The following is a 22,018-nucleotide window of genomic DNA, read 5'->3' as shown; positions in this document are numbered from 1 at the left end:
CGAGTATTCTAATAACATCGCAAAGAACGCAAAGCTTATAACGAAGATCTCGAAACAACTTGTTTCAAACTTGTCATAAGCCGACCCAGGTTTGACCTGCCTTCCGAGACAAACTCCTCGACGTTTGGTTAATTTCACGGAGTTGCTCAAAGAAGAGACGGCCAATTGTCTCCATCAAAGGTGGTGGCAATTTAGAAAGTGGCTGTGTCAGCATCTGCGACGTCTCTGCCTCCTCGTGGTTGCGTTTTCCCTGTACCGAAGAAAACGGTCGATATTTTCAGCCAAGCCTCGAGTCGCTCTTATCTCTCCGAGAGGACACGACCATCCCCGTAACTCGTGTTCTCTGAAACGCCTATTCGAGGCATCAGATAACGTTACCTTCATCCGAGGGTTGTTTCTTTTAACAAGGCTCTCGGAGCGTTCAGCGACTAATTTGATTAAAGTTGAAGCGTCCCGGTGGCACCTTATCGTCGGTTGGCTCGTGGGTGCTGCCGTGCGCAGAGATTCCACGGAAAACAGAGGATAAGTTTCCGCTAAGAGCGGACAGTGAATTATGGGCGTTATTGTCCGCCCGCGAACAACAGGCCGCCTCATTACATGTGGGAATTATTGACGGCAGACCGCCTCGGTGGCTCTCCTGAGCGCCCTTACGTGCGGAGGCATCCTCCACCTTCGCGCCTCCGCCTCGTTTTACCTCTGACCACGGTTAGCCACATTTTTATTCCGATAGCCTACATATTTATCGTTTTTATTGTCAATTTCCACAAGTGATTTATGTAGACTTCACAAACAACGAGTGATCGTTCTTTCTGTGATTTAATCGCTAAGAAAACCGAGCGATAACGAGTATACTCGTCATGACACGAAATACTGCCAGTTCTCCGTACTCGTCAAACACAGCTGATTGGTTAATAAGTAACTTTTCATAGGAACGATGCCTAACTCTGGCTCTGGTCGGTTCCCTTCGTTTTCCTCTCTGTGGCTTCTGCGACCCTGTAGCCGCGCGTGTCCTTGCTCCCTCGTCGTTCGTTATCGTGGTCTCTTCTCTAGGAGGTCCTCGCGTATGCGTGTCCTCGTTCAAGGGAGCCCCTTATACGAGAGAATATTGCTGCTCGTTGCAATTCGAAGTTATCGACGACAGTGGCGGCTGGATGCGGAGGAGCTGGATACAGAGACGAGAGATTGTGCTCGGGAATTACAGGGTTGGTTTATGTTAGGGACCGGGACCCGGCGAGCCGGGTTCGTGCCGCGCATTAAATTAAACAGTTACTCGAGAGGGTTATAAGTCCCGGGGATGAAATCGTAGACGCGGAAGTTGAAATAATGTAAATGTCTCGTCGTGGTCGAGGACGATGTTAACCGGCGGAACTTGTTTATCGACTCCCCTTCCGGAGAACTTTTAAACGCGAGTCGAGCGCCTCGGCTAACTTCTCCGGACCACCCTGCAGGGTGAACTTCTGCATTCCCGTGTTTGGCGGGGTAAGGTTGTTGGAATGCGCCCCGCCGCTTCTAATAAGATTGAAAGTTAAAAAAATGCTCGACGACGAACCGCGTCCCCGCGACCTCAACCTCCGACGAAAGAGTTTCGTTTTTTAAAAGAGAGGTGGAGTCTGTTGTCGAGGCTCGTCGACTGCTCTTGTAACCAAGACGACTGCTCGGAATCGAATCGGGGGCAGCCTCTTTGTACTCCGCGAGAATAGAACGAGTTGTCGAGGTCGAAGCGTACCGGGGCTCTATTGGCGTGAACGAAATTTTACGGTGCTCGATTCACCGAAATTGCTACCGAGGTCTCGTTATCGGAAGTATCGCACAGTTACGCGATACTTGTAACGAGAACGGTCTACAATTTTCTCATCGAACAATGGTCGTTGGGGAGATTACTCGCGAGTAACCAGAAGTATACTTTGGATTCTTATTCTCAACGATTTGCATCTTATGAATTGGGATGCGAATTTTCTTTCTTGGAGAAGCTGCTCGTTACAACCGAACGAGTAACGTATCGCTGCAACGTTCGACAAAGACACTCGTAGTGTCGAGCGACTCGCGATTTCTCGGCACTTGGCGGAATTCGAAACGGTAACGGAGAGTTCGGTGGAGCGCGGATTTGTCGAATCCCGGAGAGGTTAGCCGGCGAGCTATAATTTTCGAGGCGCGAAACGGGGATGGTATGCCCCGATATCGAGCGAATCAAACGAGAAAGGTCATTTTATTCTCGCACATCGGCTCATCTTGCACGACGACCGGGTGGACTTTCTAAACGAGCACAGAGAGACAGAGAGGGAGAGAAAGAGAGAAAGAGAGAAGACTCCTGGAATCCGCTCTCGTGCGGATTTGCGCATTTCGTGAGAATTGCGAAGACCTTTTAAAGAGGCTGACACTAATTAATTCTCGAACGAGATACGATCGTGCGCACAATAAACAGGAGAAAGTCGCCATTAACTGCCAGAAAAATCTGGCCGCTTGTTAAGAGAGGCTCGGGCGAGTATCGTTATAAAGCTGATCGAAGATAACCTGATATATTAACGTATAGTGTAACCCCTTTTTATCCGTGGAAATGCTTGCCCGTTACGTGCACCTACTGTCCTATCCGGCTAACGGTTTATTAAAGAATCGTCGTCGGTAGCGCTCGTAATTCCCAACCGTGACGCATTCAACTATTCGCGTGCACGTAATGCACGCGGAGAATCGTACGGGAATTCCGTGAACGCTTGTAGCGCTCGTTGTCTTACAAGCTTCCAGCGACAGATACACACCGCTGTGTCAATCGAAACCGGGTCCTTTCTAATAAGAACGATCCTTCGATGGCCCCCTCGGTGGAACACTTTCGACTAATTATGCGGGGGACGAAAAGTGAGCGTGAGAAACGAGCGATGTCGCGTGTACCTAGAATTGCGTGTACACGCGTGGTTGTACGCTTTAATGCCAACCTAATTAAGTCGAAGATAAAAGCGCGTCAGGGGAGAACGAGTGAACAACATGGCGAGTGTATCGCAAATATTTTGTTCCTTGTAGGTGGTATTTCTATTTACATGCGCAACAACAGGTTAATATAACAAAACGTAAAATATTCGTCCGCAAGGTGTAAAGAACGTTACGTGTTCGCAAGCGGAATCAAGTTATAGACCTTCCAAAGTTTAAATTATTGCCGACTCCTTGCCGAAGTACATAATCTAGCGATAGGATCTCGCGTGTCCGTATCGCACGGTATAAAACCTAGGTTCGAACAAAGGAAAATGCCTGACCTTTCTTTCTGGAGCATTTATGTTAATTTGCTCAGAGAATTGTTAGATCGCTGTATGGCCGTCGAGTACTTTGTGCGAAGAAGTAAGGTCAGATACAGTTCTCTTGTCTAGGATATTAATCCTTAGAAAGACGCATCGTGAAAATACAGTCGCAATCGTTAAAGGGCACATGACGATCTGATTTATAGGCAACGTACCTGAAAAAATCATGCCGTGCTTTTTCCTGCGAACCTTTCTTCTTTCGATGCAGAGATCAACTTATCGATGCATTTGCTAAACGAGGAACAAGCATAGGAAAGCATAACACGAATAACGTGATCTTTTTTCTGTTGTATTGTCTAATTTTTTACACAGTTCATTATAATTACGAAATCGCAACGAAACGTCTCGGGCTTAGTTTAAAAACAGGTTGTAGGATAGTTTCATCGACGAACGTTGCTTCCGGCACAATCTCGCCATCTACATTCAAAAGAAAACAAAAGGTTTCCCGTGGTCTCGCCCCCACCCCTCTCTCGCTCTCCCCCAATATTCATTCTCCACGTTAATTCGTTGTGGAACGCGCAACGACCACGCCTAAAAGTATAACTTACGCGCTTTTGTTATCGCGGCAATTGCACGTATCGCGCTACCAAACGATTCTTTTCGACGCCGATCGAGACTTTGCAGGGTGTTTCGCTTCTTTCTGGTCGAAGTATCCCGTGGCGCGTTATTCAATTCAACGGCCGACGAGCGCAAGACAAACATTCGGCGATTCGGGAAAGTGTACGTTACAGAGCGGCTCGAAAAATCGAGGGAACGACGCGGCGGGGCCATTACCGCAACCACAATCATTTGTGACGGATAAAGCCACGCATTACGAAGATTCCACCCCGTCGGGTCTCAATCGGGCGAATTCATCGGGCCGCGAAGTCCCTATAAATTTAAAGGAGCGTCTCGAACCGGAGATTCCATAACGATCGTCGCGATCGTATCGTCCTCTCTCCGTATTTACGTAGACCGATACGTATCGCGCGTTGATGTCCGTCGGAACGACCGGCAAAGCGTTTTCATACGTGTACCGTCGACGACGAGGGACGGCTGTTCCCTCCGCTAGCGCTCGTAACGCGACCAATGTTCCGCCCGGGAATGTGCGCGTCCCCGCGAGAATTCGATTTCGCGCACGAATAAACGTAAACGTCCGCGGGAATCAGCCTTTCAGGAACTCCGTGTCCGCGTTGTTGCTCGGTTTTGCACCGAGCACTCTTTCGTGCGTCGAGTTTATCGCGCAGTGCCGTCCGAAACGTAAATTTTCTACGCGACACGGCGACGCTTGAAAAACTACGTCCGCTAAGTTTATCGCCAAGATCGTGGATGGATGTCGTTCGAGGAAATTTTGCAACAGTATTTTTCGTTCCACGGCTCGTTCTTGATCGCGTCGCACCAAAGAAAAAACGAACCCTTTTGTTCTACAATAGCATAGTCTTTTACACGACTCTGCAGGTTGTATTTGATCTGAAGTTTCTCATTTGTCCGGGCCAGCTGCGCCAAAAATAACAAAGTAGAAGAATATTCAGATACTTTATTTTGTTGAAAATAGGCTTTCAGTTCGAAATCACAATATTTTTAAATAAAGTCATGGCATCGGGATACTCGCAATCGTCCTCAGGGGCTGTAGCGGCGTTTGTAGCTACAGTACGGGCTTAGCATCCCCGAGGTACCCGAGCTAGTAGCCCTCTATTTCCTGGAATGTTTCGATTCCTCCAGATCTATAAAATCTAAACAAGAAATCTTCACGGTTCGACGTCGTCGGGGCTTGGGAACCCGTTGGTATTCGAGGCCGTCGAAGAGATTGACCCGCGAATTCCCGAAGGGCAGCGATCGGGTAGCTGTCAACCAGGAAGAGGGTAAGTGTCCCGTTCGCGGGAACGCCATCGACGAGTCGCAGCTGCTCGGCGAAGGAAGCGGAGGGGGCGGGCTGTGCAAGAGCGTGGGCCACGGCGTAATAAATTTCACCCAGTAAAAACGGCATGCTGGGTTACGAGAGATTGATGGAGCGACGCGCGAGGTGAGAGCGCGCGAGGCCCGTAAGCGGCCTTTTGCCCACTGACAGTGATCATCAAAGCAGAAAAAGTTGCCACCCGGAAAGTTCGGCCCGCCGGACCGCCCTCGATTGAGGCTAACCGCTGTAATGACCGCGGCCCCGGCCGCTTGAAAATAATTTTGACTCAATTACGCGCGGCCCTCGACTCGCCTCGCCACGCTGCTCTTCTCCGTTCCGCGTAATACCACCGTAAACCTGCGTAGACTTTATTGTTAGTCGAAGAACCGGACGCGGCTCGGGTTTACGCGCGAACTCGATCTTTCCACTCGCGGAGACGACTCGCTCGTTACGCGCCGTGACTGTGTACCCTTCGGTTCCGAGGTTTTGTCTAACACTCCGCAACCCTAATTTTTGCTGCCTTCGGAGAACTTGTATTATGGGATACTCGGTAAGGCATTGGCTCGGGGATATAAATGAAATGGGAAATTTTTTTTACTGAAAATAGTATTCTTTATTTCGAAATTGGTCGTAGTTGGTATATACAGTCAGTCCCATATGTATTTACGGAAGCGTTGCTTGTGAATCTACGATAAGGATTTTGAAAGAGATCGTTTGATTCCGCTTGGTACATTTAGCGTTAACACAGGAAATCGCATATAAGTCGTTGGGCTGCCTCCACGGAGGATTCAACTGTGACATTGTTTGACGCGGAAGAGGTAATTGGCAACACATGTACACGCGAGGGTGCATCGGATGCCGAGGCTCCTCTCGATGGGAGCTGATATCGAGGCCCAATTCGTGATCGATTGGTTATTTAACGCTGACCGCGTCGAACTATTTGTCTAGTAAACTGTTTGCGATTCTAGTTAACCGCTTGTCGCTGCGCTCGAATACGCAGAGGTGAACGACGGGGGTTGCGTCACTTTGGATATTCGACGAGATTTCGGACGCGACGTTTGGGCCAATAATTCGCTGATTTTTAAATGATACAATCGATCGTCGTCGATTTCGCTATTCGAAATTTTTCTTTGTAGAATTGTAAAAGATAGAAAGAGGCGTTCGATTCTCCGCAGTTTTCGACACATTTCGCGAGTGTCGGGACATTTATCTCAGTTTTCAGCGAGATTGAAAAGTTCCCCGACGATCGACTTCGTGCTGCACTCGACCGTGCACCTTCTCCTATGGCGCATTCTTCCTTCGACGCCTGCTGCGTTGCCTGCAGCCAGGGGTAACGACTCTCCTCGTCGAACCGAATATCCGTACCCTTGCACGAGCGTTTTACATCCAATACCGGTCGAATCGTATATAACGCGAACCATCAAAACGCGCTTAAAGCAAACCGAGTTATTACGAGCAAATACGCGATAGCTGGTTCAGGGGCCGTGATGCCACGTTGTAAATCAACCGAGCGTCCCGCGTGTTCGCTCTCTCGTCTAGTCGCGGCTCCTCCGTTCCCACCAATTAATATTTACGCTACCCGCGACCCGCGTTGTCCAAGGTAACGAGCAGACAACGAGAGGAGAATCGTTGGAGGAATCGAAAGAAAACTTTCTCGGCACGCCGTAGCCAGGCGGAGAAGGTTTGGCGAACCTTGGTGCTCGTCGATGCTTCTCGGTGATTCGCGGAAAAATACGGGGGATCGGAATACGTTGACGGGAACGTGGCACCCGATGGATTCTGACGGATTATATTGACTTGTGAGCAGGATGAATAAGCAACCGTTTCGAAGTGTATCGAGGCCGAGATGACGATGCTTTACGATCGAAGATAACGCAGCGAAGACTATACGCCAATTTCAGACGCGTTCCCCCCGGAGGGATTAATCGGCCCTCGTTTAAACCTTCGGCGCTGCTCGTGCTTCTTCCATTTTTTAAATCCTCCCGGCATCATCCTGCCCGTCCGGCCAGGCAGTTCCACGTACGCACGACCTCGCAGCGCGCGTGTGTAGGTAACTACTCTAATTATCGAGATCTCACGTAAAACGAGTATGTAAACATAAATCGACAATCTTGTCGAGTCAAGCCGCGGCGATCGCTTAACCGCGCCCGCCGAACAAATTTTTCTTCCGGTAACCGCGGCGTGTCCTTGACGTCTTATTACGCCGATTAAAAGCCGTGGCGCGCGGGCACCACCCGAACCCTCCGTTTTTGCTCGCTCGATCCTCTTTCTTCACCGTTTCGCGTTCGAGATAATTCTTTCGTCGCTTATCACGAGTTCTTTCACTTTGTAGTCTTTAGCTGAAGGCGGTAGATGAAACGGAAGGAAATTCCTCCCTGGGATCCTTTGTAATATCTTATTCCCTCTACCGCCCCCCCCTCCCCCTCCCGTTATGGAACGATCGCCTCGTTTCTTCTTTCCTCCGCCGCGCACTACCGTAGCACCAATGCGATTAGCAAATTTTCTTCGTTGAAAGATTACGCGTTCGATTCGCGACGATCTTAACCCTCTGTCGCGTCAATTTTATTTTACACTTCGGAAGGAAGATTATTTATGTACCGCCAAACAACTTAAAAAAATATGAATCGGTAACATTTCGATACTTTTTAGCTTCCTCTCGAGAGATTCTCCATCCTCGACTGGGCAACGCTCAAAAGACATTCGTGCCTAAACCTCGCGCGAACTATCTGGTCGTATATAAATCGCAACGTTCCAAGTCTCTTTTTGTCGATGACGGAACTGCTCGAACACGACTCGAACCGCGACTGTTTCCAAAAGTAATCGTTTCTCGCGAACTCGATTCTATCATCGAGAGGAACGACGAGCGTTTTCCTCGCCCAAGGCCAAGTTGGTTCACGCATGATCATGTGCACGCACGCCATGCATACGAACGGTTATTACCGGCCGTCCGCCGTGGAATGGTTTCAATAAGCCACTGGAAGAAAAATTCTGTGAATGGTCACGGACAACCTCTCGTCGTCGAATACTTTCGATCTCGTTGCAAATTTTCATTCTCTACCCGTCGAGCGCCAGAGAACCCCCTACAACGTGACTGCTCGACTACGGTAGCCGTCGAGCTGTCCCTGGAATCGATCGCCGTGCTTGTAATTACACCGGTAATATGGACCGTGGTATTTTCGAAGAATCCCGCGAACGTGTATTCAGATTTAATACCTGGGAACGCCATCGATCCACCAAATCCAGCTGAAACGTGTCTAGAGACGGGGTGGGAGGATTTAATTTGAGACGAAGAGTAGATCGCCGATGGAGGGAAGATAGATCGTAATAGGCTAGAGAGAAAGAGCGAAGGACGAAGCGTAGGAGAAATTACAGGAGGAGGGAGGATGGAAGGGCAGAGGACCGAAGGGAAACGGAATGGAGCGCGCACGCGAAAAAGGGCCCCGCGTAAATTGAAAGGGGGCACGGCTGTCTTGTTGTGTTTAAAAAGGCAATTTGCGGGCCTGAGATACGGCCTATATATTACGGCGCAACTGGTACGAGTGGTGGGAGATAGCTCGCTCGATAGCGCCCCTTTGCTCTCCGCCTGGACCAGACGGGAACGAAAGGGGACTTTCCGTGAGCCTTACCGTGCCCCTTGCCGACTACACGTTCCTCGTAGCCAGCGATGGACTCAACATCCCTCGAATCGCTTCCATCGCACGATGATGAAACTTTCGGGACGCCTTCGATCGTTACCCTGAAAATTACGGACCGTGGAATAGCGTGGTTTAGCAAGTCTCGAAGTGTAGCTACTTCGATGAGCGTTCGAATTGGAAGTCTCGAAACGTCGGGTTCTTGGACAAAGTAATACGTAGGTTCTCTAAATCGTACCTATTCGATCTCTATCATCCGTTTGACCAAGTTGGTTAGTTATCATGGTCAATTTGATCAGGCGTATAAAATCCAAGCGATCGACGATCGACTGATTCGATTTTCTAAGAATTTTCGTTCGTTTCGGATCATTTTCGGGGCTTCCAACCTCCGATTGTCGACCATTCCCAAACTCTCCGAATTTGAACGATACGCGAAAGACATTGCTCGAAAGTTCGCATGAGAAGAACCGAAACGCCCATCGCTACTCGTATACCTTTCGGCGCGCGCCCTGCTCCCCCTCACTCGACGGGGAGGGGCCCGTTATCCCCACCGCCAGCATCCAGCAAATGCATTTCTTGTGTAGCCCGCTGCTCGTTTGCGGACGATACGATTTACTCTCGGTATATAGTCGTATTCAAATATCTTCTTGCCGCGAGCTGGCCCTTTGCGTTCCTCTTCCTTCGTTGGTTCCTCGTTCTCTCCGGTTTCTTTCCCCTACTCTCGTTTCGTTTTTCCCCTATCCGTCTCTCCACCCTAACGCCTCCACCGCTCTGGTACTTTTACGCACTCCCGCTCGCATACTTACGCGAAATCCACATTACCTGGTTCACCATCCGACCGAACGATTACCTAACAAACATAGGCAAACTGAAATCCAATTGATACGAAACGAATAAATTCAGACTATAGTTTTTAGTACTGTCGATCTTTTATTACAAATTTTTATGCACATAAGTATTTCGCCCATCTCTGTAATCATTTGTCGTTTCAAGAGTCCATTGGAATGGTGTACACGCCGCGCTGTGGTTTAACTATTAGCGAGAGGATAAAGCTGCCACGTCGATGCTGCGCTTCCCTCGTTTGTGGTGTTGCTCTCGACAACGACCCATTTAATCATTGTTCGTTTACCAATGCATACCTATTCAAAATACTAGAATATATCCGAGATCGAAGCACCGATCAAAAATCGCGACAAACCCTTGTTAATAACCGGGTAATTTTAAAAAGAAATTACAAATACGACAATTAACATGAACGGTTCGGCAGTTTCAGCGTTAATTACGGGGATTTGTGGAATATTTAAAAGTAAATCGCAGTTTCCTTTCCTTTTCGCGGTAACCCTACTTTGGATCTATGTATCCTTTCTGTTTTACCAACTCCGCGGGATGCGGTTTCCGCGTTCTGCCGCGGATGTCGCTGCTCGGCCACCTTCGACGGCGCTCGACTCTTGCAATCGTCGACGCTAACGATTCCCCAAAGCGCGGAGTCCTCGAGCTGGTTGTATACCATTCGAACGCGTTCATGTTCGCGTGCTTTAAAGTCTAGGAAAGAAAAATGGAACGATATCTGTTCGCGGGGCATCTTAATGTCCGCGCGAAGAATTTCTTTGATCGTTACGCCCGGATCGCGGGCAAGCGCATCCGTACAAGCTCATTTGCACAGAATGTGTGACAATAGTAATAAATCGCCGCTCGATATCGATCTTCGCGAACGTTACTTACTAGCGCGATCTAGGAATCTTGAATTCCCCCGGTCGCTTCCTCGGGCCGGCGTCATAAATTCCACACAGGCTCCAATTAACTTTATCGCAATCTGAACAAATTATACAGAACGCTGCCGATGCTAAATCCAGCGGCCCGACCGGGACGCCGAGATAGCGCGCAAGAAGAAACGAGGACGCCGAAATGACAACAGATAACGTTTATTTTTCGCGGACCGTCGTCGTCCTTGCGATTCATTTCCAACGCGGTCCCGATGCTCCTCCTTTGTCTCGACGCAATTTCCACCCCCGACCGTTTCTCCAAACATTTTAAACTTTCCTTGCCTCCGCTTCTCTTTTTCCTTGCGAAACCTGTAAATGCATTCGCTTTTTTTTTTTGTTACAAGGCGTGCTAAAACAAAATGCCAACCACGACGGAGACGAACCACGGGAAGATTGCGGTCGACTTAAATAAATATTCGCGATGTTCAATCAGCTGTACATATTCTTAACTCTTTCTTTTGTAGTCGAGGGTAAATCTGTCATGAGAGTAACGAAGCCTCCGAAGTGGGATCCTTGCGCGCAACGGCACCTCTAGTGCTCTTTAACGCTTAACATTAGAAGGCGAATTCTTCGTTCTTGGAAAAGGTGTGCTGTATTTAAATGGCGCTCTAATCTCACTTAAAGCTTTATATATCTGATCGAATAGTTAGATGTTCTCCAAAGCTCGATTTTATTCCATTTATCAGAGAATCACAGCCTGTCACCATTTTCCGAATCGTTTAGCGAAGGATGCTCGTTAGAATATTCTCGAGTCGATCTTTAACGGAGACACTTGCGCGCGTTTGTCCAGAGAATTCCATCCGGTCTTCTCCGGCAAACACAGGAGGAGTCGCGGTTCGGAATGTTAGCGTAATGGCCCGGCGAACGAGACGTCGCGGACAGCTATGATTAATACGAGAAACGGCTGTCCTGGCATTCGTTGAAACTTTCGTTCTATTAATCTTATTATGTCGCGCGTAAGCGTCCCGGAAGTTTGTCCGAGGTTTCGACCACGAGGCTACAGGGCCCGTTTAATCGTTAATTTATGTGTATCGCGTCTGTTCGCGCGTCATCGTCCAGGCTAGCGCGTCGCGCGGCTTAATCTCACTTGCGCAGCCCCAGGAAATAAGACGGCGTCTGTCCGAATGCGTTAAGCGAATCGGAGTTCATTTTCGATCGTCGTGCTGTTCGAGTCCCGTTCATTGTTAACCGTTATGACGTAACGAGGAGTTACCGCACTCGTGTACGCTAATTTCCATAGTGTTTCTTCGCGACCCTTCTGTCGCGCGACTAAGCCGAAGCACTGATATTTACCGTCGAGGGCTGTTCTAATTATTAACTGTACACCTTTTACACCTGTAACGCATAAACGTGACAATTTTATTTAATAAAACGAAACAAGAACGTATTTGGTATCGCGAATCTTCCTGAAATATTTTTCACGCAATTAGCCTACATCGATGCAGGTACACTTTGTAGGTAGTCGCTCGTGTCTATAATTTATCGGATGCTTGACACGAAGGACTCGATCGGCGTCGCGTAAACGGCCCGGTAGATGATCTTTCCAAGCAAGAGGATATCAAAGGTCAATCAGTTTCTTCCAGACCATGTGTCAGCAGCAATCTAACGTCGGGGTTGTTTGTTTATTAAATATTTGCTTCCGCTAAGCAGGAGTTTGGGTTTCAGCGGAGACCGGGGCTGCAAAGGTGGAAGTTCACCTGCAAGATCCGCACGAGCGGTCCTCCCGATTCCCGAAAATCAATGTTTGCTCGACGAAGCAAATGAGACTTCCTCTCCCTTACGTACGCTGTCGAGAGTCGCAGCGTGGAATGTTGATGTAACGGTTGGCTGAACAAGAAAAGCAACCCTCTCGTCAGTCTTCCGTGTTCCTACACCACCGCTTAGAACTTTGAGCACACTTGTCAACGAGAGGAGAATTCTCGAAATTTGAGTTTCCGACGGATGACGAATCTGATCATTTTTCGGTAAATTTTTTAATTCATGCCCGCTAGAGACAACATTAATTTCTAGTCTTCTAGACTGTGTCTTTCCCAAACAGGAATAACGTTATCGATAGGTTATAATACTCCACTGTCATTACTCTATTCTCCCTTAAACAAACTGTACAGCATTGCACCCCCTTAAGTCTCTTTACCGAGAACTGCGAATAGGTTTTTGGCTTAAAAGCGGCACCGCATCGATACCAAGAATTTATCCAACTTCCCTCGTAACGTTATCTATGAACGAGGCGATCGAAACGCCGCGCTCCATTTCGCGACAGTTCGGAAAATGCAAATTCCCCATCTGCACCCCGGGAACGTTTGATCAGCAGCGTATGCGAGTAGGAACATGTTGCTAGCGAAAGGTACCCGCCACCCTCTCTCCGATTTCGTCTTTGCCGTGTTCCGGCACGTTTACGTGGCGTGCAAAAACCACGACGGAGCGTCGTCGGTGCGTTGAACTCGGCAGAGAGTTCTGCCAGTCTCTCTCTCTTGGGGCCGTTTCAGTATTTGACTGTTCGAGCAGGACGCAGGGCGCGCGGAGCTCCCGTCCCGTTGGTCGAGCGGGTTCTCCGTTCGTCTTGCAGCCTCCGCGCTCGTCGCCTCTTTCTCTCTTCGGGCGACTCTCGGTGTTCCGCTCCCGGCTGCACTTCGACTCCTGTCGAGACGACAGAACGCCATAAGCAACCAATTTAAATGTAAATTGAAAACCACCGCGGCATACAAATTGTTCGACTCGCCGTCAAAAAATACTGCGAGCAAAGATCAAACGGAAGACAAGACGCGAGAGGGTAGCGTACGCCTCGCTCGCTCGCCCGGGCACGGGTCCTCGATCCAGCCGAGATAGAACGAGAAAAGCCGACCCGGAGAAACGCCGCGTCGTCCCCTGGATCGTTCTCCGGAGCACGCTGCCCCCCTCCTTCTCCGCTGATAAATTCTTCTTTAAATATTTGCCTTCGTGCACCAAAGAGAGAGAGAGAAAGAGAGGAAAAGAGTGTAACCGGTGAACCTCGTCGCCAGGAGGTTCCGGTTAACGCGTGGCCCGCGACTCTACCGCGTCGTGAACAAGCGTTTAACCGGTGACGAGGATTTTTCATTCTTGCACTCCTCCTTGGAGCACTTCCCAACGTTACCAAAGGAATCTTCATTTTTCGTACCTCGCAACCTCGCAAGGAACACTTTTGGGACAGACCATGTACCTATTCCCTTTGCGTTAGTTTTCAGTCACCGTACAGGGAATCTCCCATGATCCCGAACCTAACGTCGAATGGCTTTGCGTTCGAGATCTCGGTTCGCCAGATCTAGGACGGGCACTCGTACTTAGAAGTGTATTAGCAAAGGAAATGCAGACAGCCTTTTCGTCTCGTCGTTCCTTTGATCCTCTGTCTTTGCATAGTCGTAGCGGCAACGTTTATCGTTCCTCTTAGCCGTCATAGATGCACCGAGAGCAGAGTGCACGGAAAATCCACGGAACGGAAATGCGTGTAACGAACTTTTGATTCTCCAGGGATGAAGTGTACCGCTGAAATATTCACTCGGTTTGTTCGAACCGAAAGCAGGAAATGAAACCCGCTGAAAGCGTTACGGTTGCTTTTCTCTTTCGCGGATTTTCTTTCACAGAGATGATTTTTTAATGAAAAACAGCGAGGACTGAGGAACCGGTGGCAACGCGAAGCGGTTGTTTCGACTAAAAACGAATGTTCCGTACTGCTAGCGGTCATTCCTGAATGAACATAGTCTTTTCTATCGTTCGCATGGTTTTCAACCGAAAGTTTCCTTTATTCCATACGACAGACTTTAATCACTCGTTTTCCGAGCGTCAGAATATAAGTTCATTGATTCTTGATATACGGCAGAGTTAAAAGTTCTTCGTAGAATATTAGAAGTGGAGAGGGAATCATAATCGTTCCGATCGCGCGATTCCATTTCAATTAAGAGTTAGCTTACGTAAAGTTAAATGGAAGTATTATTCGAAACGAAAGCATTGCTTATTCTGCGCTCTCCCGGGGCAAAGCGCACGCTAATTTAAAAAGTTACTATCCATCGTACCGGATTCTCCTCTCGCAAAAGGTAACTAATTAAAAATATTAACTGAACTTGTACAGCGAGCATAAAATGATAGAACGAAGCGAGTCGGGGAGAGCGCGATACTCGGTGTAAAGAGAACCGGGAAATGGAAAAATCGACTTGCATAATTCAACGTTGAAATTTGCAAAAATGCTTATGCAGCTCTAAAAACATCGCTGCACGTTTCTAGATGTCACCCCAGCCGAAAATCATATTTTGTCACGTTATGCGCGATCGTGTTTCGAATTCTTCGAACAGTTCATCGAACGATGAACGCGCGTGGTTCGGAGGCTGGGACTCTGGAAGAATTGTCGCGCGATGAAACTGAAACCGGATCGGTTCTCGTTTCTCCGTGGACAATTTCCATCGACTCGGAACCGGCCGCCTCATTGCGAGGAATTAATTTCCCATTCGAGAGTGAACGAGACAAGGTGGCGAGGTGGGGAAGAGGGGTCGACTTACCATAATTTTGGTAGCAGCGGATCGTTCCCTTGACTGGCTGTTGAATATTCCCTCGCTTATTAGAAAGGGTTTCTGTAATCGACGCCAGACACGAGCGAGAGTCTACACCGGCGCGGCGCACCGGTGTAGTCGCCAGTCAAATGGATTCCAATTAAAGTAATAACGAATCCGCCGTGCCTTTTCGTCGCAAATAATCGTGCGTGGATCGAACCCGCGTCGCGCGACGCGTCCCTCCATCGACCGGTCGCCGTTCCCCTTGCCCGCGAGTCCTGGGATAAAGAACAGCTTCCGAACGTTCGACGTCGAATTTAAATCGGTCGAATTAACGAAACGACGAGGCGACTCTCGTTCGCGACGCGACGATAAATTACTAGGAGAGCAACGAGTCGTACCGAACTCGAAAACAACAGCTCCCCGCGAATCTTGCGTCGAATTTTTCAACTTTACTCCTGCTTCTTCCAAAACGAGTCGTATTAAAAGTAGACAAAATCTTTTCAGACTTTATCGCGATTTTCAACAATGTACGATACGATGTATAAAATACATCTCGTTCCACCCACGATCGGATATTAACTTGCAATAACTCCGACAGGGAACGTATTCGCCGCGTGATAATTCAAATTACAATGCGCTCGGGCAGGAACGCACGCCCGCGTAAATTTAAATTTCCGAAATGGCGTCTACCGATAGGAGAGTGCTTGTTAGCACACCGGTGGCCATCAACATAATTAACTCCCTAAGTGGAGACGCCTGTGTATCATTATTAGTACATGCGCAGCCGATGTTACGGGGTTCGAATGTGCTTACGAGAATTTAGGGCCGCGTCAGGTGTCCTGATTTAGCCGCGCTAATGCGAAATATCCAATTAAACGGTAATGGAGCCTTTATCGGACCCTGTGACGGTGGCCCACGGAATTTCGCCACCGTCAGGGCCACCCTTGCGCGATCCGCGCTTCGTTAAGGTGAACGCGTGCCGCCGTAATAATTCTTTCCGCTTTAACGACCCTTTCGCGGGTACGTGTACGTTCGTCCGAGTAATACGGGGCGCTCTGTAGGCGGTACCGATCGCTGACCGGTGGCGATAGTTGGGCTATTATATTTAAGTAAAAGCAATCGTGGATCATCCGTCGTTATTTGTGTATTCGTTGCTCGACTCGGCATTAACCTCTTCCAATTCGTGTATCGGGTGGTGCTTTTCTCGACGTGAAACTTGTTGGAAGGAAACATGCCTCGCTAGAAAGATCCTGGTTCCGGAGGGTGTGTTATCTCGCGTCGTATAAATTCCAGCGCTGACTGTCACCTTTTTATGCATTACCTTGCAGTTCGCAACGGATATTCCTGCGTACCTGTTGCTCTCTCGGAAGGCCTCGACATTCGATTGAACACAGCTGCCAGGGCGGTCCGATACGGGGTAAATGGCGTAGAAGTGTGGGCAGCACCCTCGCGCAGCCCCCACACAAATCACACGGTCTACAAGGCGGACGCTGTGCTGGTCACGTTGCCCCTCGGCGTCCTGAAAGCTTCCGCTCCGCCGTCCGCGGTCGCCTTCAACCCACCGCTTCCGGACTGGAAGTCTCAGGCCATTCAGAGGCTTGGGTTCGGCAATTTAAATAAGGTAAGCCCCGCGGTACCGGCGAACCGAGCTCCGTTTCTCCTCGCGGCTTTCGCGGACCCCCGAGGGCCGCTGATTTATGCGTCCAGCGAAAACGACGATCGAACTTGTCGACCGTTGCCCGAATGAGATATATTGTGATCCGGCGGTCTCCTTTCGTCGCCGGGCATTGAGCAGCGGACCGGTGACGTGGCTCGTGTCGCTTCTTACGCCGGGACACGTTCCTTTTACGGCCTCCGGGACGGGGCCGCTTTACGACCGCTGCGCGCTCGTACTTTCGTATGCGAAATTAAAGGCTCATCGCGTCGGGGAAATGGGCTACGGCTGTCAGGATTTCTCGCCCGATAGCCGATGAAACGGAATAAATTGAGGGTAATTTGGATGAATCGAGAGGGCTGCGCGCAACCGTAAGCCGATTCCGGGAGATTCGTCTTCGCGGACGTGTTTTGGTCCCGCGACCGCCGCGATTGTCCTCGAAAATCAACCAAGCTTCTTAACGTTAAGTTCACGGAGCACGATCGTTCTCACTTGTTTCGATTTTCAGAAATAAAGTTATGGAAATCGTTTACATTTTTTGTCAATCACTTGTGCTGATCTCTTGTTCATATAAAGAGAGAAGAAAATAATATGTATACATTCCTCGAAATAAGAGCGAGTCTACTTACTCATCACGACTAATTGTTGAGTGTGAGTATGTTTGAGATTCAAGGGTGAAATAACACCGCTAAATTCGTCACGTTAGGTGGTGCTGTGCTTCGAGCGGATCTTCTGGGATCCAACCGCCAATTTGTTCGGCCACGTGGGGAGCACGACCGCGTCGCGAGGCGAGCTTTTCTTATTCTGGAATTTGTACAAGGCACCGGTTCTGCTGGCGCTGGTGGCCGGCGAGGCGGCCTGCGTAATGGAAAACGTCAGCGACGACGTTATCGTAGGACGATGCATCGCTGTTTTGAAGGTAAACCGAACCGAGTCTCAGTTTCGTCCAGCTTTCTTAACGCAAAACTTGTCCTGACGTTACAGATGCTCGCGGAAATGATAAATAGTAGATTTAAATAACTGTATTTACACTTATTAATATTGCAATAGTATAATTTATTTAACAGAATACTGATAACGGTGGATAACACCAGAGCGTTACGAAACTCAGGTGCCAACATTCAAACATCAAACCTCACTTCTGCGTAACGTCGGCGCAAGTTTCGCGTTATCGCGTAAAACTTCGTGCCGTGGACGCTGGAATCTTCACGCAGAGCGACGATTTTCTTTCAGGGTATTTTCGGGAATCAAGTGGTGCCTCAGCCTCGGGAGAGCGTGGTGACGAGATGGAGGGCGGATCCCTGGGCACGAGGATCCTACAGTTTCGTTGCGGTCGGCAGTTCCGGCAGCGATTACGATCTCCTGGCAGCGCCGGTAGCACCCCCGCCCACCCCTGGCGCTTCACCTCCCCAACCGAGAGTCTTTTTCGCAGGTAAATGTTTAGACTCCGCGATATTTCGAGCCACCGCTTCTTTTGTGTTTGCCTTTTTTGCGGGGACAAAGTCGACCGACTTCCTTTTTTCACCGGCAGAACGAGGCTGCCGCCTTTATGGGCACGCTCGCTCGTTTCGTCTCGAGAAAATGCGCTTTTCCGTACTTTACTTTAGACCCGTTCGGAGAGAATCTCTCAAAAGAGGATTTAAATAGCTTCGTAATTGATTCGTCGAGTTTGAAAAAGAATTATTCCCCGCTCGAGCGGTGGGTGGTCCCTAATGCTTCCAAAGACGTTTCGTTTGTTCCGTTCCCTGCTACTGCGAGTCCTATTTATTTCTATTGTTCGGGACAACGGGGCTAATTATTTTTAGTTTATAGCCGAAGAGGTTGGCGATAAGGGTAACAGGGGTATATTATACCGTTGCAGTTTTCACGTTTCCGAACGGTATAAGCTAACAATAAACATTTACATTTTTCGGATACAGTAAAGACGCGCGAAAAATAATATACTTTTTTTTTTCGTAGACTCCTAAAATATCGTTGTTAGTTTTCAGCGTAGCTTCTTCCAACATCAAACCAGATTTGAATTCCGTGCTTTCAGGCGAACATACCATAAGAAATTATCCAGCCACCGTCCACGGCGCGTTCCTCAGCGGTCTGCGCGAGGGTGGACGTATCGCGGACCAGCTCTGCGGAAGCCCATACGCGCCGCCAACGATGCCAGCTTCCGTTCCGCCACCGTCGGGAATTTCGTCCGCGACCACAGGCACCAGCTCTACGCCTTAGTAGTTCCCGCGAAGAACGCCACGTTCAAACGACGATGAGCAACGCCGAGAACAAAATCCTCCAGGATGATCTATCGCGTTCGTTGCGTGTTCGGAGTTGATTTCGTTTCAGCTGGCGCGTATACGATCATTCGGATGCGAATTAGCTAGGAAAATCTATTTGCTGATGATCGGGCGGTCGATTCGTTCGACGCGAGTTACCCCTCGATCCTGTTGCGATTCGGATGGCTCTCTATCTTTTTAATTCACCGACGAAACAGCCGGACGATGAAACACAGAACCGTAGAAACGTGCATTTATGCGTTTGCGTCGCAGTCACCGGCCTTGACGCGAGATCGGAAAAAGCCAAGAACCGTAGCAGGATCATATCGATTCATAATAGAATAGATTCGTGCCTTTGCTTCGTTTCGCATTCGCGAACTTTCAGTTTGTATCATACTATAGAATCGGTCCATTGTACTCTTAGTGTATTCCGTTACATCTTTTCTACCGGCTTGAAACCTCTATGCATGCTTCGCGAACGTCTCTGTCCGGATTTCCTGGCCTAGGTATCGTGCTTCCGTCGCTCGTCGACGCGCTCACCCGATCGTCGCCAGCTTCCAGCACCGCTCGAGCGAGCCGCTCCGCTTCGCTGGATCGGAACAGACGTTTTTCGCATCCCGCGAAATTGTTCGTTTTCGCGAGACTCGAGTGCACGCGAAATTAACCACCGCGGGAGCTGTGGCCGAGCATCTTCACGGTGGTTTAGGGGCAATCGGTGGCGTCGAGTTCGCTGATCGGTTCGACATCGCGACGCCTAATGAACAGAACGGTTTCGTAACATCACGATTACCGATTAATTCTGACGAAGAGCGAAGAGGACTCTTTGCGATTCTACATTCTCGTCGCATCTTTCGACCAACGCACACGTATCTTTTAAGACATTCCGACGTCCTGGAATATTTTATATCGCGCGCAAGTAATTGTTTGTAACGTCCTTATGCGCCGCGTTCAACCATGGATTGCTCGAGCTTGGGTTAATCGGTTGCTCGCGACGCATCCGAATCGTGTATATTCGATGGAACAAATATAGAGACTCTCGTAAACGCAGCGGGAAGCCAGGACGATACAGCCATAAATCATCATTCCAGAACCGCGCCTAGAAAGCCTCCCTTGTCTCGGTGTGAATTTTACATAGGGACCCGCGAAGAAATCTCGCTTCGACGAAACGATATAACCCGCAGAGGCAGCTAATCTTTTAGGAGAATACTTTTCTTCGGTGTGAAAAATCCGTGATTAAAGAATACGGAGCTCTCGCCAATTAAGGAAAAACTTATCGTGCCTCCTATACTCGAGATGGGAGTCTCGAGGAAGTTGTATTCGTTCCACGTCTTATACCTACGCATGTAAAACCGCATCGATGAACCGATCGCGAGATTACGAGCACGCGTAACAATGTATAAAATGAATTAGTTTATACAGCGAACGCTCATGTATATTGCGATTAAAAGCAGAGTTGTTACGATCCCGACGAGAATCGACTGGATTCGTTTTAGCGTTGCGTTCACCACCCTATCGCGACTACTCGTGGTGTAATTCCGGGACTTATAGTCGCAAGCTTACTGGAGATCGCGTTTCAGTCGACGGTAATGCTTCGATACGGTCGTTTCGACCCATTTCGACGAGGATTCCCGATGATCGAGTGACGCACCATTGTGAGAACGTCTCGAATCTCAACGTCCTCGTCACCCTCGAGAGACATTCTCCTCCGTTGTCCGAGGAACACTTGGGGGTAAGTTAAGCTGTGCAATAAGAAATGTCGATGTCTCAAGAGAGGATTCCTGGCGACTATTCGCCGCGGAACTGGGTGAATTCGTTGCCGTTTCGCGTGCCACTCGTCGCGTACCCCGTCAGTTTCTTCCCCGAAGCGCCTCTGACCCGGGACAAAAAGGTTCTCCTCGGTTCTTTCGCCAACGATCGCTTCTTTCTCTCGATATTTCTTTTTCCCATGAATATGACGTGCACATGTCTATATCGCGAACGCCTACGACGGCGACAGCGATCCATAAATTTTAATTACAGAAACTGTCGCGCTTACAGTAGATCGCTAATTGACAGTGGGTGTGAAAATCATCACGCATTGGCATATATTTTTCGTTTACTTTCCCACGAAATTCACGATATATCTACACATGTTGTCAACTCCGGTTTGCCCGCTTTTCCAGTGAATTGCGGAAACATCTACCGGAAGGATGCGAAGAAGATTTCGTTGAACGATTACGTATGGGGCCTGCGTTTCCGACAAAAGCCCCACACTATCAAAAATTGAACGTACAAATACTCGCATTAGGAGTACTTACAGGCTTCAGCGCATGGCCTCTCGCCTGGGGGAACCACCTCGTTGATCATGATATCCCCTACGCCAGGTTAGTATGAAGCTACAAGTTTTCCGACGACATCATTAGTCCTTCGGTTCGTCATTTCACTTTCGAGAAAGTTCGAAAATCGATGCTCCATCCACCGGTAATTTGGACAAACTATCCCGATAATTGACTAACGAATCGTCTGATCGATAAATTGCAACCTTTCGCACCCATTTGACATTGGACGACATGTTAACATTATTCAAAGATTTTCTAAATTATTAAATGATTATTAAAAGACGGGTATAAATAAAGGCGGTCGTTGACGGTTTTTCTACGGTAGGATTTTAATTCTTGCATTGGTGTTACATTGTACATACAACGATTGTGTTTAACCTAATACATGACGTACTTTCGAAAATAATTTCATTTCGAGATGATGTCATGCATTATTCAATCTTTTTATTGTCGAATCGAGTTTTATTTTCACAGTGAATCGAAGTACATTTTCAATTATTCGATATTAGAAAATGCTTCCTCCGTTGTATCGTCTGTGCAGACGCTCTTTTTTAATAAAAGCGTAGGCAATCTTCGCGTCGCATGAAGCGAACCACTAGTCGAGGATGCGAGAGTAGAAAATTATTCGCATCCCCCGGGTGTTTCGTTGCAGAATCGTCGCTTTATCGAGGACAGAGATGAACAAAATTTCCATTTTAAGATAAATAGCTTTTGCTTTGTTACACTTT

General features: G+C 48.6%; 1 protein-coding gene and 1 non-coding gene across 2 annotated transcripts in view; one reads left to right on the top strand and one right to left on the bottom strand.

Annotated features, from left to right (window-relative positions):
• Positions 1-20,862, top strand: part of LOC128896076 (lysine-specific histone demethylase 1A) — a 99,202-nt gene extending 78,340 nt beyond the window's left edge. The window contains exons 11-14 of the mRNA XM_054159236.1: positions 16,386-16,678; positions 17,418-17,630; positions 17,945-18,143; positions 18,747-20,862. Of these exons, the coding sequence (XP_054015211.1) occupies positions 16,386-16,678; positions 17,418-17,630; positions 17,945-18,143; positions 18,747-18,931 (890 nt within the window). The 3' untranslated portion in view covers positions 18,932-20,862. The remainder of the gene's footprint in view (positions 1-16,385; positions 16,679-17,417; positions 17,631-17,944; positions 18,144-18,746) is intronic.
• Positions 20,863-21,191: 329 nt separating this feature from the next.
• LOC128896147 (U1 spliceosomal RNA) lies at positions 21,192-21,343 on the bottom strand. Its single transcript, XR_008461930.1, has one exon. It is a non-coding gene; the product is annotated as a U1 spliceosomal RNA (small nuclear RNA).
• Positions 21,344-22,018: the final 675 nt, after the last annotated feature.

This window comes from Hylaeus anthracinus, unplaced genomic scaffold, assembly GCF_026225885.1.
Source record: "Hylaeus anthracinus isolate JK02 unplaced genomic scaffold, UHH_iyHylAnth1.0_haploid 5, whole genome shotgun sequence".
Taxonomy (NCBI): domain Eukaryota; kingdom Metazoa; phylum Arthropoda; class Insecta; order Hymenoptera; family Colletidae; genus Hylaeus; species Hylaeus anthracinus.
Note: the sequence above shows the minus strand (reverse complement) of the source record. Positions and strands in the feature narration are given on the sequence as shown.